General features: G+C 53.4%; 1 protein-coding gene across 1 annotated transcript in view; it reads right to left on the reverse strand.

The window, feature by feature from the left end:
* Positions 1-3,023: 3,023 nt before the first annotated feature.
* The window catches only part of Slc13a2 (solute carrier family 13 member 2), a 31,936-nt gene continuing 17,492 nt past the window's right edge, over positions 3,024-17,467 (reverse strand). Inside the window, exons 2-12 of the mRNA XM_012950159.2 lie at positions 14,272-14,400; positions 12,500-12,636; positions 12,189-12,388; positions 10,432-10,603; positions 10,185-10,307; positions 7,194-7,412; positions 6,916-7,004; positions 6,317-6,438; positions 4,819-4,980; positions 4,078-4,215; positions 3,024-3,670 (exon numbers count right to left, since the gene is read on the reverse strand). Coding sequence (XP_012805613.2) covers positions 3,512-3,670; positions 4,078-4,215; positions 4,819-4,980; positions 6,317-6,438; positions 6,916-7,004; positions 7,194-7,412; positions 10,185-10,307; positions 10,432-10,603; positions 12,189-12,388; positions 12,500-12,636; positions 14,272-14,400 — 1,650 coding nt within the window. The 3' untranslated portion in view covers positions 3,024-3,511. The remainder of the gene's footprint in view (positions 3,671-4,077; positions 4,216-4,818; positions 4,981-6,316; positions 6,439-6,915; positions 7,005-7,193; positions 7,413-10,184; positions 10,308-10,431; positions 10,604-12,188; positions 12,389-12,499; positions 12,637-14,271; positions 14,401-17,467) is intronic.

Consider the following 17,467-nt stretch of genomic DNA (forward strand, 5'->3'; position numbering starts at 1 on the left):
CCTGAGACTACATAGTGAATTCCAGGTCAGCCTGAGCTAGAGTAAGACCCTACCTCGAAAAACAAAACAAAACACAAACAGCAGACCATATATATACATATACCTATATATATGGCATTTGCAGAGGACCACATCCACCCACAGCCAGCGTGAGACGCTGAGGTCCAGGACCCATGTCAGAGATGATCTGGAGGGATCTGCTCACCATGGTGTGTGTGTGGAGGGGAGGGGAGGCTCCTTGGCTGAGTGATAGAGCAGCTGCGGCCAGAGGTGTGGGGAGCTGGGCAGGTGGGTCTGAGCTTGTTCTGGTTGGCTGACCCCCTGGGAAGTCCAGGGAGTTTCCAGGCTTGGTGGGAGGAACTCCCAGGCAGAGTCCTGCTACCCTCCTGCCCTGACCCCTCCCTCCAGGGGAGGCTTGAAGGAGGTGGGGTGACGTGTCGGTGTCTGTATAAGTACCGCGTGTGTACCCCTGAACGTGAACGTGCAAGTGTTCTGTTCTCATGCTCACCCATCACTGTGGCGGGGGGGTGAAGCTATAGTGCCTGGGTGGAGCTGTGTGCAAGTGTGTGTGTGTGTGCCGTTGGAACTTGTGAGAACACCCTAGTCTAATGCCCTGTACCGAGGGGCCCGAGTACACCATGTGCTGATGTCTGTGACTGCTTGAGCCCCTGTGAGTGATTCTGGGTGTCTGAAACGTTGTGAAAGCCCGTGTATAGGAGTGTGTGAGTGACTGTGTGGGCACAGGTGTCTGTGTGTGTGTGTGGGGGGGGGGGGGTTCTGTGTGGACCCAGGATTCTATGCCTTAGGGCACAGAGGCAGGGGAAACAGCAAGAGTTGTCTCCGAAATCTGAGCCTCTCTGCTAGGCCTAAAGGGACCTTGGCCCAGCCAGCAAAGAAAGGCTGCCTGCCAGGGGGTGAAAGCTCCTCTTGCTTTGGGCACAAGCAGCTTTCATATGATATTCCCGGGCCAGGCTCTGTGTGTGAAGGAAGTATGGACATGGCTGTATCAGGCAGGCTGTCTCTGAGTTCTTTGCATTTCTAGCCTTCTTGATTTTCTCGAGAAATGAGGAGCTCTATACTTCAGAAGGCTTCAGAAGGGTTTTTTTTTTGGCTCCAGTGGTGCACATATTAGGCAGCAGAGACACCCAAAGCCCCTTGCTACTTCCTGGAAGCCAGCAGAGATGGGTTGTGGGCACTTGGCATAGAGGTTGGGGAGCTGGTCCAGCTGTGGTCCAGTGTGGGCAAAGGACCAAGTGGCCAGGTTGCCTGTTTGGGCCTGACCCAGGCTGATGGGCCCTTCCTTCAAAGGCTGGCCAGGCCAGGTCCGTGCCGCTTTATTGCCCAGCTAATGACGGTGATTAGGCCAACAGGTGCCACCTTCTTCCTGGCCGGCCGCCTGCCCTGCCATCCTGGGCCTGCTGGGGAGGGTGCTTTCGGAGCTTGCGGGGGAGGCTCAGCCTCCCAGCCCTGCACACGCACCCGCGAGGCCAGCTTCTGGGCCTGAGCTGGCTGGTATTCACCTGTCCCAGAAAGGCATGGCTTGTCTGTCCTCAAGCCTGGCATAAGCATGGCCTCGGTCTACACCTGTCCCATGGGTAGGCGATGTGGACTTGAGCAGAGTAAATATGAGCCCAATGTGGTGGCTCATGCCTGTAATCCTGGCACTCAGGAGGCTGAGACAGGAGGATTGTCATGAGTTGGAGGCCAGTTTGGGCTACTGAGTGAGTTCAAAGACAGCCTGAGTAGCCCAGTGAGACCCTGTCTCGGAATAAGCAAGTGACAACGGGCATGTGTGTGTGCTCTGCAAAGGAGGCCAGCACCCAGATGTAGGTGCCCTTGGGATCCAGAAGGAAGGGGGCCCCTCCTTACTGTCCCCCAAACCTACTGCATTGTGGGAAAGCCATTGAGGGGAACCCTACCAGCTGATGCTGACCCACTCCCAGTGTGGGGGAACTGTCCCTTGGTGCCTTGAGGGGATCCTCATGAGGGTCTGGGTGGGATTGGTGATTTACAGCTGTGCTTCATATGTGAGGAATGCCAGCCTGGGGGGCAGGGGTGGGAGCAGAGCTACCAGCCTGACATGCCTCACCCCCTCCCCCATGTCTGGCATGTCTTGTCAAGATTCCCTGTCCCCTGGGGACAGCCATGTACTCCCCTCCTGGCTGCACTCCCTGCAGCCCCCCCTCCCTCAAGGAGTGAGCTGAGCCCAGCCAGGAGCGTCAGAAGGAAGTCTCTCCCCTCTTCACAGCTCAGCACCCCTTTTCATTTGAACGCAAGGTAAGTACCTTTTTGCTCCCTCTGCAGCAGAAGGGAACTGGCTGAGGCGCTAGGAAACTTCCATCTAAATGAAATACATGCTTTCACGCCTCCATCCTTAGCCAGAGGCTTAGGATAGACACAAAGATGGACTTCTATCCAGGAAGAGGTGTTGATCCTGGAATAGTGATCGAATACAATCCTTCCCCACCTCCACTTCCACCTAGCAGGATGTCAGGTGGGGGTTACAGGTGAGAGGCAAAGGTGGGGTAAGGAGGCAGAACCCTCCAAAGTTTGTCTGATTGTGAACTCTGGGCCGTGACAGGCTGGAACCTGTTCCCATGAGGCTAACCAACCTCCATCATTCTTGCTGCCGGGCTGCCATTTTTGGACAGAGGGTCCGTCCATCTTTCTGGCGCCTGGCATGGGTCAGCCTGCCTCCTCTGGTCTGGTGGGACCGGTTTTTCCAGCTGGAGGAAGGGTCGGTGAGGAATTGGCAGGGGCTGAGGGTTTTATGTAAATGTCCAGGGAGTGCTCTGGGAACCGGGAGGCCGGTTTTCCCAAAGGCACGCAGAGACTGGCAGATCCCAATTAGCCGCTGGTGATGTCACTGGCTGCTTTCCTGGGTGGCTGCGCCCACTCCGAACGGCCTGGCATGGGTGCCCTGGGCGCAGAGGGGTACCTGGGGGGCCGCCGCGCAGGGCCGAGGTCGGGTCGCTCCTACCGGCTGCCTACTGGCTCGAGCGCCGGGAAGGACAGCCACATACTACTGAAAAAAGCTTTAATGAACATTCGAGCCTTCCCCAAGTCCCGGGGCTGGGGGGACCAGGGTGCCGGGCAGCTCCCGAGGCTGTGTCCACGTGGGCACACTCACAGGTTGAGGGTCAATAAATACAGTGCAAAGGGGTCTGGAAGCTCAGCTGGGAGACAAGGGGCGGGTTGCATTTCGTGGACGCAAACGCGTGCACCGTTCCCCATGCACACAGCAGCTCCGACACCCTCAGACCAAAACAGACGCGCGCGCGCACGTGCCACGCACACGCAGACGTGCGCACTTCCCTGCGCACACTACGGGAGAGCGAGCCGCGCACACGGCCGGTGCAGACGCTCGGGCACCCGACTGCGCGTGCGCGGGCCCGCCTCCCCCCCCCCACCTTTGGTCCAGGGCGCTCGGGGGCGCCCCCTCCCGGCCCCGGGGAGTGGGATGCTGCCGGGTGGGTTGTCTGTCCTCGGCGTGGCCGGGCTGCACGTGGGTCTAGGGGCCGAGCACCGAGGAGTTGGACAGGCACTGGGTGGTGTTGGATTGGGCCCAGTGGGGGAACGTGTTTAGCTTGAAGATAGGGATACTCCAGCTGTTGATGGCCAGTGTGATGACCAACACCCCGATGATGTTGAGCAGAAATCCCGCTCGGGCCTGGGGTGAGGAGAGCCAGTGTGACTGAGGAGCTAGCTATCAGGGGTGCTGGGGTGTGTGTGTGTGGGGGGGGGGAAGAGCACCCAAACACCCAGTCTTGTCGGCAATACCAGGGAAGGTGAGGGCTCTTCTTGAGCTTCTGAGAACCCTGGGGCTTGTTTTTCTCTGAGACCATCTCCCTGAGTGAGGTTTCTACGCTCCCTAGACCTTACTCATGTCTCTCCCACTCGTGGGACCCCCCCCCCCCCCGCCTGCGGAATATAAAGATGTCCTCATCTCTCACCCTCACCCCACGTTCCCTCACACGGCACCCCGTCTGCTCTGAAAACTGCGTCTTTCAGCCACTTTGTAGTCCCAGGATTTCGACAGGCAAAGGGCTAAGGCATTTGTGCCTCCTCTCCACTCACCATATCAGACACCTTGAGGCCCCCAAAAGAGAAGACGATGGCATTGGGCGGGGTGGCCACTGGCAGCATAAAGGCCAGAGAGGCAGCCAGGGTGCAGGGGAGCATGACGTAGAGGGGGTGGAGGCAGATGGCCTGAGCCTGGAGGGGGGGGGGGAGTAGCTAGAGCTGGGCATGGTCCAGACCCCAATTCTCCTGCCTCCACTCTTTGAGAGACTGCCCCTGCTGCCCCCTTGCCCTCCAGTCCTGAACCTGCCCCCTGTCAGAGTGCCTTGGGTGACCTGGGAAGGGCCCCTTGACCTCTGCAAGGGATGAGTGTGCAGCCCTGCCCTGTGGGGTGTAGTGAGGGGAGGGACCCATAAAACGGATCTCAAAGGGGCTCTGGTGGTGTCATCAAAGGCTGCGGGAACACACCCGAGGAGCAAGGGGCTGGGGACGCTCCAGGGAGCAATTTTACCCCATCACCTCTGGAATGACCAGAACAGGTGCTGGGGCAGGGAGGTGGGTGAGGCTTCCAGCCAGCCCCATTGGGATACTCAAGGGGTGATGTCACCAGGCATGAGTGACTCAGGGGCCAGAAGACCTTGGGGCCCAAGAGCTCAAGGACCTGGACAAAAGGGAATTCTCAGAGGGCTCTCTCTAGCCAGGAGAGACAGTGCAGAGTGGCCGCTCTGCCTCGTGTGTGTGTGTGTGTGGGGGGGGGGGGGGTCGGTCAAGAGGACTGCTTGGCCTGGGCCAACTCACCATGGAGGCCAAGATGGGCAGGAAGAGTGTGGTGGTGGCCACGTTGCTAGTGCACTCAGTGAAGGTGGCCACCAGCAGGCAGAGGATGATGGCAGTGGCTGGAGGTGGCACGTGCTGCAGAGGGGTCAGTTTGTCCCCCAGCCATGCTGACAGGCCCGACTTCTGAGGGCAGAAGAAGATGGTGCATATGAGAGCTGACTGAGGTCCCCGAGTCCTCTGTTGGGGTTCTGGGAGTCCCTGCTTCTGCTAGTATCTTGGCAGCCTTCAAATCAAACACAGCTCTGAAGCAAGACAGCACCGAGCTAGGACCCAGGAGGGCCTCTTATTCTTGGGGGGCTGGTGAGGAGAGAAGGCTCTGAGGGGAAATCTGGGGCCTGGTGAGAGTGATAACTTTTGACTCCATTTACCCCTGCCTTCCTGACTCCTCTCAAAAACTATCCGGGGAGCCAGGCGTGGTGGCACACATCTTTAATCCCAGCTCTCAGGAGGGAGAGGTAGGAGGATTGCCGTGAGTTTGAGGCCACCCTGAGACTACATAGTGAATTCCAGGTCAGCCTGAGCTAGAGTGAGACCCTACCTCAAACAACAACAACAACAACAAAAGTTTGTGGGGGCTGGAGATATGGCTTAGCAACCAGTTAAGGCATTTGCTTGTGAAGCCTAAGGACCCAGGTCCATTTCCCCAGTACCCACGTAAGCCAGATGCACAAAGTGGCACATGCATCTGGAGTTTGTTTCCAGTGGTTAGAGGTCCTGGGCATCCATTAAAAGATTAAAAAAAAAAAATAGAAAAGAAAAAAAAAAGTTTCCAGACCAGTTGAGTCATCTCTTTGCCCCTAGTTGGGGCTGGGGGAGTGGGGGGCTTGCTCCTAGCATGGAGGGGGTATGGGGCAGAGCCTTAAAGGGGCTGGGCAGATGCTTCAGGAGGACAGGCAATCACAGGGTAGGACTCCAACATCTGGTCCTGTCGGTGGGCTGCATGTCAGGAATTGCCCCCAACTGGCTATTAATGCTATGTGGTCCCTGGCAAGCTGGATTCCCACGTCCGTTCATGCTGTCAGCATCAAGCAAGGGACTTGCTTGCCCTGGTCAGACGCAGGAGTCTCCCGTGATGACCCCTGACCCAAGCAATTACCACCGGTCTGTACCAGTGACTTGAGTTCAGCTAGGACACGAGGCCCAGGACTGCTGAGTGAGAGATTTTGCTTTTTTAGACGAAGGCTCTGGAGAAAGATGTTCTGGTTGCCAGAGCCTGGCAGGCTGTGGTCATGGCGCCTCCTGGAGGCTGCCGAAGGCACTGCATCAGTCCCATCAGAGCCACAAGCTTGCTTCATTCGGCAATTGGGGTAAGGGGCTTGATGTGGGCTGGGGTTCCTTGCTGAGAGGAGGCTCCTCCCATAGAAAGGCTTGCCATCCTTTTGACTCTGAGAATGCCACTGGGGAGAAGGTCCTGGGGCTGGTGTGGGGCCAAGCACAGGGTTTCCTCAAATGGTCTCACCTCACTGCCTTTGGCCAGGGCAAAGCCACCACCCAGCAAGAACACGATATTCCAGGGCATCTTCTCATTCACTGTCTTCCAGGTGAGCAGGGCAGGAGGGGCCTTCAGCTTCTCTGGATTTTCTACCTCCCCCCCAAGCACAGAGGGACAGGTCATCAAAAGCTCCTCCACTTTGGGCCTCCCTGAGTGGGTCCTCATCAGGGTGTGACACAGGCAGGAGGGGGTACATTGGTTGTGTGACACCCCAGCTTTGCCTCTGTGCTCTTAGCAGGACACCCCAATCTTTGGGCTTTGTTGACTCCTGCCAATGTGGTCAAAAGTGGTAGGCTTGGGCTGGAGAGATGGTTTAGCTGTCAAGGTGCTTGTCTGCAAAGCCAAAGGACACAGGTTCAATTCCCCAGTACCCACGTAAAGTCAGATGCACAAGGGAGTACACGCATCTGGAGTTCATTTGTAGTGGCTGGAGGCCCTGGCACACCCATTCTCTCTCTCTCTCTCTGCCTTTCAATAAAAGTTTATATATAAGAAAAGTGGTAGGCTTCGTGCCTGAAGGCAGAGGCTACTCAGAGACCCTTCCTCAACCCAGGCCAGGTGCTTACCTGGGTCCTGGGTCAGCCCTGGGATCTTGGAGGGCATCATGAACATAATCATGCTGATGAAGATGGCTACTGTCCCGTCCGATGCCATGCTGTGGAAGGGGCAGGGAGGACAGGATGCTCAGGGCCACTGGGTAGATGGTGGATGGAGATGAGTCCCTCCCACAGACATGCCTGGTGGGTTCCCCCAAGAGGGATCTCCTGTTCCACACTGGCTCCCTCATCCAACCCAGCCCCGAACTCCAGGTCTGCTCCCCCTTCTCTGGCCTAGCAGCTCTCACCTTTGTCCCTTTTCATTGGCAAAAGCGAGGTTACCCCAGCCTTGGAAGAAACCTGGCTCTCGGGTGAACCAGAGTACCACCAGGGCCACGAAGAGGGTAGTGACAGCTTTTTCTGCAAAGCTCATGGGACCCAGCTGCTTGTGCTGGGTCTTGATGACCTGAAAGGCTGCCTGCTTTTGATCATGCTGCTCTTTCTCGAGGCCAAAGTTCTTCCGGAAGCTGCAGGTAGAGAGCAGGGGCAGTGGGTGAGGGGTCTGAGGAACTGGGTGCACCCGATGGGAGGGCTGTGACCCGCAGAGGTCACCGCGGCATCCGGCTCTCAAAGCCCTGCCGCACCCACCCGTGAAGAGTCCAAGTCTCAGAGGGACATTGCGGTTCTTCTTCTTTTTGTCCACTTTGGGATTTTTTTTTTTTCAAGGTAAGGTCTCACTCTAGCGCAGGCTGACCTGGAATTCACCATGTTGTCTCAGAGTGGCCTTGAACTCACAGTGATCCTCCTAGCTCTGCTTCCTGAGTGCTGGGATTAAAGGTGTATGCCACCACACCAGGCCACTTTGGGGTTTTTATTTTATTTATTTGAGAGAGAGGGAGGGAGAGAGGGAAGAAGAGAGAGAATGGGCATGCCAGGGCCTCCACCCACTGTAAACAAACTTCAGATGCATGCACCACCTTGTGCATCTGGCTTTACATAGATACTGAGGAATCAAACCTGTGTCCTTAGGCTTCGCAGGCAAGCACCTTTAACTGCTAAACCATCTCTCCAGCCATACATTTTTTTTTTTAATTTTTATTTTTAGACCGAGTGAGACAGAGAGAGAAAGAAAGAATTGGCACACCAGGGCCTCAGCAACAGCAATCGAATGCTAGATGCTTGTGCCACCTAGTGGGCATGTGCAACCATGCGCTTGCATCACCTTGGTGTGTCTGACTTACATGGGATCTGGAGAGTCAAACATGGGTCCTTAGGCTTCGTAAGCAAGCACCTTAACCAGTAACCATCTCTCCAGCCCTTATTTATTTATTTACTTTTGGTTTTTTGAGGAAGGGTCTCACTCTGGCCCAGGCTGACCTGGAATTAACATTGTAGTCTCAGGGTGGCCTTGAACTCACGGTGATCCTCCTACTTCTGCCCCCCGAGTGCTGGGATTAAAAAGGCGTGTGCCACCATACCAAGCCCTGATTTTCTTTTTAAAAAAGCATTTATTTTATTTTATTTTTATTTATTTCAGAGAGAGAGAAAATAGGCACACCAGGGCCTTCAGCCACTGCAAACGAACTCCAGATGCATGTGCCACCTTGTGCATCTGGTTTACATGGGTACTGGGGAATCAAACCCAGGTCCTTAGGCTTCATGGGCAAGTGCTTTAACTGCTGAGACATCTCTCCAGCCTGATTTTCATTTTATTATTTATTTATTTGGTTCTTCTTTTTTTTTTTTTTTTTGAGGTAGGGTCTCACTCTAGTTCAGGCTGACCTGGAATTCACTATGTAGTCTCAGGGTGGCCTCAAACTCACGGCGATTCACCTACCTCTCCCTCCCAAGGCATGCACCACCATGCCCAGCTCTTATTATTATTTTTTATTTTTTGGTTTTTCAAGGTAGGTTCTTGCTGTAGCTCAGGCTGACCTGGAATTCACTATGTAGTTTCAGGGTAGCTCAAACTCACAGTGATCTTCCTACCTGTGCCTTCTGAGTGCTGGGATTAAAGGTGTGTGCCACTGTGCCCAGCTTCTTTTTTAAATTTTTAAAAATTTTATTTTTGTGTGAGAGACAGAGAGAAAGAGGAAGAGAGAGAGAGAGAGAGAGAGAGAGAGAGAGAGAAAGAAAGAGAATGAATGGGTGCACTAGGGCCTTTTAGCCACTGTGAATGAACTCCAGATGTGTGCGCCCTCTTGTGTGCATGTGTGACATGGCACACTTGTGTCACTGTATCTGGCTATATAGGACCTGGGGGCTCGAACATGTATTCTTAGGTTTTGCAGGCAAGTGCCTTAACCACTAAGCCATCTTTCCAGCCCCTGATTTTCTTTTTATATTTTTATTTATTTATCTGAAAAATCATTTTCTTTCTTTCTTTCTTTTTCTTTTTTTTTTGAGGTACGGTATTACTATAGCCCAAGTTGACCTAGAACTCATTCTGTAGTCCCAGGCTGGCTTTGAACACACAGCAATCCTGCTACATCTGCCTCTAGAATGTTGGGGTTAAAGGTATGCACCACCGTGCCTGGGCTCTCCATGGACTTTTTTTGTCAACGGACTTTTTTTGTCAACACTAAGTTCCAAACAGGTAATTCAGGGATGCGAGTAAGAATGGCATTTACCTACTCTCTTGGCCTCAAAGATAAGGTCCTGATGCTATGTGACACAGGAAGGCATTGTGTCTGTCCTCTGGCTGCCTCTCCTCTCCCTTCTTCTCTTTGTGTTTCAACCTCCAGCATCAGAGTTCCCCCAACACATTTGTTTGTTTGTTTTTTCCTTACCCCTGAGCTTTGTGCAAGCTCTGCCGCCTGGACGTCTTTACCCACTTCTCAACCTGCCTGACCTCCAACCCTCCAAGAGTCAGCTCAGACATCATCTCCGGGGGCCTTCTGGAATCCTCACTATGTGTGCTCCTCCCCTTCTCTCGCAGCCCCCACCATACTATCCTTCACCCATCAGATGGAGAGCGCTAAGGACAGAGACTTGGCCTAAGGTCTTCCAGGAGTCTCGCTGTCTAGCACGTGACCAGATGAACAGAAGGAACGCGGGGCAGATGCTTTTCTGTGTGGGGTCCCCAAGTGCGTATTCAAGGACTGTGGAGCATTACGGGAAGGGGCCTGACCTAGCATCAGTTCCAGTTCCAGCATTCACAAATCTGGCTATGACCACTTCTGCCTTCTCCATCCAGTACGTCCCTCACATGGGAGGTCAGGCACCCAGAGGGGCTTGGAGAGGAAGCTCCCAAGGGTGCAGGTGGGGAGCTGGCTTTTATTACTTATTGCACCACTTACTTGAAACCCAGGAAGAAGACTTGCAGCCACACCCACGCCAGCAGCAACAAGATGATCATGGTGGGAAAGGCAAAGCCGAACCAGGAGGCAAAATTCACCACGTTGCCGTTTTTGGGGAAGAGCCTGATGGAGGGACAAGCAGGGGCTGTGGTGGGACGTGAACCTAGCAGCTGCCCGGCCCCATTTGTCTCCAAGCAAGAGTTCACACCCCCGCCCCCAGCCCCTGCCACATCCCCCGGCCACTCACGAGTCCACCTGGCCTTGCAGCACGAGGTTGGGCGTCGTGCCAGTCAGTGTGGCGATGCCCCCTATGCTGGCTGAGTAGCAGACACACAGGCTCATGCCCTGTCTGAAGCGGAGCTGCTCCTTGTTCCTCTGTGCCAGAAGTTCCGAAGAAGCAGGAGCCACCTGCCCGTTATCTGGAAACAAGGGGGAGCTCATGTAGGCACAGGTGCAAGACTGGAACTGGGGGACATGGCCAGGGCTTTGTGGATTCTAGGGCCCTCACTCAGGGAACAAACAACCCAAACCTGGGCTGTGGGGAGGACAGAAGCTGTCCCCAGGTCTGAATGGACCGAGAATTCCTTGCGGCCTTAGCTGGGAGTATCCTCAGACACAGTCTAGCCCAATCTCTTCAGAGAGGGAAACTGAGGGATAGAGGGGAAGAGGTGGGGACCTGGGGGTTTGGCTCAGCAGGTAAGAGTGCTTGCTGTGTGAGCATGACCATCTGAATTTAATCCCCGTCACCCACATTAAACACACACACACACACACACACACACACACACGCACAACTAGGGCCAGGCGTGGTGGTGCACACCTTTAATCCCAGCACTTGGGAGGCAGAGGTAGAAGAATCACTGAGTTTGAGATCATCCTGAGACTACATAGAGAATTCCAGGTCAACCTGAGCTATAGAACAAGACCCTACTTCAAATAAAAAAATAAAAAGCTAGGTATGCCTGTCACCCAAGTGCTGAGGGAGACAGAGCCAGGAGGATTGCTGAGATTCTCTGGTCTGCCAGTCTAACCGAAAAAATCAGTGAGCTCAGGGTTAGGGAGATAAAACAGAAGAGCAACAGAGGAGGTACCCAACATCCCCCCACCCCATGCGTCCGCATGCGTGTGCACGAGGCTCACACATCCACGCACCGTGTTCCTATGCACACACACGACAGAGAGAGAAGGAGACATAGCAGGAAGAAGAATAGAACCCAGAGCCCCAATAGTCCACCTAGACTCCACCTTACTTCTGCCCAGCCTCTTGGGATGCCAGGACTGAAGGATTTCCTAACATATGAGTCTTGGCATTATTATTACTTTCGTTATCATTATCACCAGAGACATGGTCTCATGTTTCCTAAGCTGGCCTTGAATTCTCTTTAACTAAGGATGACCTTGAATACCTGATCCTCCTGCCTCCACCTCCTGAGTGCGGGGATTACAGGTGTGTGCCACCATGCCTGGTTCATGTAGGGCTGGGGATCCAACTAGGGCTTTGGGTATGCTGGGCAAGTAGTCTACCCACTGAGCAATCCCCTTCCCTATTATTATTATTATTAATTACCATTATATGGTGCTGAGGATGGAACTCAGGGCCTCACATAAGCAAGGCAAGCACACTGAGCTGTGTCCCTAGCCCATGGGTCTTGGCATTTTTGAGACAGAGAGAGAGAGAGGGAGAACGAAAGAGGTACACAGAGGGAGAGAGTATGGGAAGGTGAGAGCCTCTAGCCACTGCAAACTCCAGATGCACGAACCACCTCATGCATCTGGCTTATGTGGGTACTGGGGAATGGACCCTGGGTCCTTAGGCTTCGCAGGCAAGCACCTTAACTGCTAAGCCATCTCTCCAGCCTGGATCTTGGCATTTTAAAATCAGCAAAATCTCGGGCAGCCCAGGACAAGTTGGTCACTTGCCGTCCTCTCCTCTCCCCATGGTGATGGAAGACACGTCACATCTGTCCGAAGAACCACGGGGCTGGGTCAGGTCATTTCTCTTACCAAGCTTAGCCACCTCCTTCTGGGAACTTGTTTCCTGAAGCTCAAACGAGGGGTTGTCAGTGCCTTCCTCGACATCCTTTTCAGTACCGTGCAGCTGCTCCAAGACAGCGTGCGCGATGGGCACCATCATGGCCGTCGTGGCTGTGTTGCTGATCCACATGGAGAGGAAGGCTGTGACCAACATGAAGCCCAGGATCAGCCTAGGGACAGGCAGACGGACAGACACACTGACGCTCTGCTTCCTTGTGTGCACAGGATGCCCTGAGCGTCGCCTGCCCCAGTTCTCCCGGCCTGGCTCAGCGGGGACTCACAGGGCAGGCCTCACGCCAATGATGAGGAGCACGCGGAGGGCGATGCGCTTGTGCAGGTTCCAGTGCTCCACGGTGATGGCCACCAGGAGTCCCCCGACAAACAGGATGTTGGTGTCCTTGAAGTACTCAATGCAGACCTGGTGGGCAGGGCTGTTACTGAGACCCTTGGGGGTGGGGGAGGTTCTCCCCCACTACACCTGGGCTTACAAGATTCAGTGGTGATATTTCCCACAAACAGGCATTCCCCTGGCTCCTCAGAACTAAATGGAAATGGCCCGCTTGATAGAAACAGGGTCTTGTCAAATGCTTTTCTTCCCCCTCAGGATAACTGGGAGACACTAGCCTGATTTCATTCACACTTCAAGCCACGAACCCAGACACGGATCATTTCCTGATCGCTCTGGAAAGTAAACGTGGTCCCTGGTCCAGGATCATTACCATCACCTGAAATGTGTCACAAATGAGACGCTTAGGCAGGCGTGGTGGTATGCTACTGAAATTCCAGTACCGGGGAGGCCGAGGCAGGAAGATCACGGAGCCAGCTTGAGCTACACAGCCAGACCCCCTCCGTCTTCAAACAAAGGAGCAAGAGATGAAAACCCCATTTTTAGATGGACTGAATCATCAGAAACCAGGGGTGGGCCCAGCTGTCTGTGTTTATCCTGCCCTCCAGGTGACTAGTGCTCAGAGTTTGGGAGCCGCTGAGTTAGATAGAAGCACACAGCCAGGCTTCTGCAGGGCTTGTGTCTGGTTGAGATCTATGGCCACAGATACTACGACCAATGTTGGGTGGAAAATATTCAGACAAAGAGCTGCATCTATACCAAACACACATAGGCTTCCCTCATCAGTGTTTCATAAGCAATACATTAGAGCAATTACTTATATCACATTAGATCTTGTGAGGAATCTAGAGGTGATGGAAGGCTTGAGGAGATTGTGAAAGGCTAGAGGCAAATAATATTTCATTTTATATAGGAGACTTGAACATCCTGGGATTTTGGCCTCCAAAAGGTTATCTTAGAACCAACCTCTGTAGATCTGTGGCTACAAAGAGATGACTGTGTATAGACACTCGCCTTTGTTTTTTTGGAGGCCTTTTTTTAATGTGAGAGAGTGAGAGAATTGGTGTGCCAGGACCTCCAGCCACTGTAACCGAACTCTAGATACTAAGCTACCTTGTACGCATGTGTGACCTTGCTCACTTGTGTCACCTTGTGCATCTGGCTTATGTGGGACCTGGAGAGCTGAACATGGGTCCTTAGGCTTTGCAGGCAAGTGCCTTAACCGCTAAGTCACCTTGCCACCCCCCCACATTTTTTTTTTTTTTTTTTTGAGATAGAGTCTGGTTGTCTTCAGCTCACTATGTAAACCAGGCTGAGCTGCTTGTCTTTGCTGGACCCTCTCCCCCCGCCATGCCCGTTTAAAGATAGGTTCTGGCTATGTAGCTCAGGCTGGCCTTGAACTTAGGATTCTTCTGTCTCAGCCTCCCAAGGCCCAGGCGTGCGCCATTGGGGTTAGTTATTAAATGAGCTGGCTTTCAAGGCCCTTGGACTTCCCTGGTAAGGCTAACCGTTGCCACTATGAATGAATTCTCAACAGCAGCCACACAGGTTTCTAGAACATCCTTTCCCTGCCCCCCGGCTCATCCTCTGTCATGTCATTCTGACCTCTTCTGTGCACCCCACCTATAAGGAGGCTTCCCTGGTCAGCAGGGTACTAAGGAAGATCCCCTCCCTGCAGTCCATCCTTCTTTGGATGGGGTTGCTCACCTCAGAAGCGTCCATGATGCCCATCAGGGGAAAGAGGATGATGGGGAGGAGGGCAGTGACAGCAAGGGGCAGGGCCTCCGTGCACCAGTAGAGAGCCATGAGGATGATGGCATAGGCGCAGTAGGCTTCCTGTGGATGGGAGGGGACAGCAGAGCTGTGGGAAGGGGCAGGTGCATCCCAGAGTCTTGTCCCCTCCTGCTTCCAAGAGAAACCAAGCCATTGGTGACAGAGAGTGGGAGAGTCCGTAAACCCAGTCGTTGATTCCTAAGTCTAAGGTCCCATCTCAAAATGGAAATAGAGGGCTGGAGAGCTGGCTCAGCAGTGAAGGCGCTTGCCCGCGAAGCCTAATGACCCAGGTTCGATTCCCCACTGACCACGTAAAGCCAGATGCACAGGGTGGTGCATGTGTCTAGAGTTTGTTTGCAGTGGCTAGAGATACTGACATTACCATTCTCTCTCTCTCTCAAATAAATACATATTTAAAAAAATGGAAGTAGAAAGCAAAGCAGGGCTATGGATGTAGCTCTGTTGGTAGAGTTCTTGTCTAGCATGCACAGAGTCCTGGGTTCCAACCCCAGCACTGCATACAGTAGCACTCGGGGGCTGGAGGCAGTAGGATCAGAAGTTCAAGGTCGTCCTTGGCTACATGGAGAGTTTGAAGCCAGCTTGTAATACACAAGACCCTGTCGCAATACCAGAACAGATCAAAGCAAGGCATCACCTGTCTTTGATCTTGGGGGTTCGGACATAGTCCAGCCACACTGGACAGTCTGAAGTTGGCTATCAGGCCCAGTGGAGGTTGCAGGGGAATGTAGGGGGCCCATGCGAGCGTACTGAGATGAGATGGAGGCCGCCAGAGAGCGACATTCCCTGCCTAGCATCCTGGCCTTCCCTGGCTCTTCCCGCGACCCATGAGAAATATGATTGTCTATTTGGTGGTGCCGGGGTTTGAACACAGGGACTTGTAGATGTCAGGCAAGCACTCTACCACCAAACTACATTCCCAGCCCAGGATGTGATTATTTGAATGACTGCTTAAGATCTGTTTTCTCGCTCAGAAGTCCGCTCAATGACAGCAAAGTCATTTTGTGGCATCTGGATTCTTGGAGCCCAAGACCCAGTGGCTGGGGAGAAAGCCTTGTTGGAAAGCAGATGCCCCTGGGAGCCGTGTGGGAGGCGGAGGTCTCGTTCCTTGCGATGGCTGCTACGTCAACACTCAGTGCACCGTTTGTCTCTATGGACTACATGAGAGGTTTATCGTCCTTACGTTGTGCAGGGAATCATGGGGCAACCTTAGGCGCAGACCTTAGGTACCTGGAGTCCCCACTTTGCCCCTCACAGGGTCCCCAAGTCCAGACAAGCTTGGTCTTAAGCCTAGACTAGGGAACGGATGGAGGTCAGATAATGGGCCCTAGACTTCAGGGGTCCAACCTTGACAGGGCCTCTCCCAGAGCTGAGGAATGATTAGCCAGAAGGGGGGGTCCCAGGGCAGGGGCATCTGCCCAGCCTGTTTGCCAGAAGAAGGGTTGGCAGGCAAGAATTGGGTAGATATGGGCTAAGATTTTTCTCTATTACCTGTTCAATTACCTGTCCTTCTCCTGACACTGGGCGTGGGATGGACTCACCTTAGTACCCCCACACCCTTAGTGCCCTGAAGCTGGGGGAGAGTCCCTTGGGGCGGGAGGATGGGAGGCCTGCGGGAAGAGGAAGGAACTGATTTTTATTGAGCAACTTTTAGAAGCTCTGTATTGAAAACATCAGAGTCATTAAGGTGGGTGTGGTGGTCCCACTTTATGGATATGCCCCAAGAACAAGTGGCCTGCTCAAGGTCTCAGTAGAACTAGGGAGTGGCAGAGCCAGGACGGGCACGCAGCAAGGCCCGCGGGATTGCCCAGTGTCAAGGTCTCCCAGGAACACTCCCTTGTATTTGACGGAGAGTGTCCCTAGAGTTGCGCAGTATGCAACTTGAACTGACTGTCCTGGGGCAAGCTCTCCGTCTGCTTCACCTCTGCCCCTTTTCACCGTGGACATGAACTCGTCAGCTCCAGGGTGGGGACCCGTGACCCTCGGCCAGAGATCCACTCTCCTCCTCCCCCAGCGCCGTTCTGCTGATGCTGCTGTTTCTTTCCTCCCTTCCTTACCTGTCAGAATAGGTAGTCAGTTGCCTTAAGCACAGCTTGGACTAAGGGCAGGTCAGCCCCTCTAGACCCCGGCGTCCCCCTCACCCTAGGATTCTCTCTGGCCAGAGCCAGGAGGGAGGCTTGGGTGAATAGTCCCTATGCTGATTCAAAAAGACAGCTTTAACGCCGGGCATGGTGGCTCGCGCCTTTAATCCCAGCACTCGGGAGGCAGAGGTAGGAGGATCGCTGTGAGTTCAAGGTCACCCTGAGACTCCATAGTGAATTTCAGGTCAGCCTGGGCTAGAGTAAGACCCTACCTCATGGAAAAAAAAAGACATGGGGAGGTAATATGATGGAGAATGGAATTTCAAAGGGGAAAGTGTCAGGGGGGAGGGAGGGAATTACCATGGGATAGTTTTTTTTTTATAATCATGGAAAATGTTAATAAAAATTTAAAAATTAAAAAAAAAGACAGCTTTGCTAAGACTACTCCATACCAGCTTTGAGTGCTTCATATGTTTTTATTTGTCATTTATTTAATGGAGGGAAAAATGGAGGGAGGGAGGGAGAGAGAGAGAGAGAGAGAGAGAGAGAATGAGAATGGGTATGCCAAATCTCTAGCCACTGCAAATGAACTCCAGACACATGCACCACCTTGTGCATCTGCCTTATGTGGGTCCTGGGGAATCAAACCTGAGTCCTTAGGCTTCCTATGCAAGCACCTCAGCCACTAAGGCATCTCTCCAGCCCTTGAGTGCTTTTTAAATATATTTTTTATTTGTTTATTTTTTTGAGAGATAGATAGACACAGAGAGGCAGATAAAGTGAAAGAATAGGCACATCAGGGCTCCCAGCCACTGTACACGATCTCCAGATGCATGCACTCCTTTGTGTGTCTGGCTTATATGGGACCTGGAGAATCAAACATGGGTCCTTAGGCTTTGCAGGCAAGTACCTTAACCACTAAGCCATCTCTCCAGCCCTTGAATGGTTTTTAAGCTCACATTCTGTTGCTTTGCGAGGTGCTAAATATGGTTCCTTGTTCACAGATGAAAAAAGAAAGGCCTTCTTTGACC

Source organism: Jaculus jaculus, chromosome 9, assembly GCF_020740685.1.
Source record: "Jaculus jaculus isolate mJacJac1 chromosome 9, mJacJac1.mat.Y.cur, whole genome shotgun sequence".
In the NCBI taxonomy this organism is placed as follows: domain Eukaryota; kingdom Metazoa; phylum Chordata; class Mammalia; order Rodentia; family Dipodidae; genus Jaculus; species Jaculus jaculus.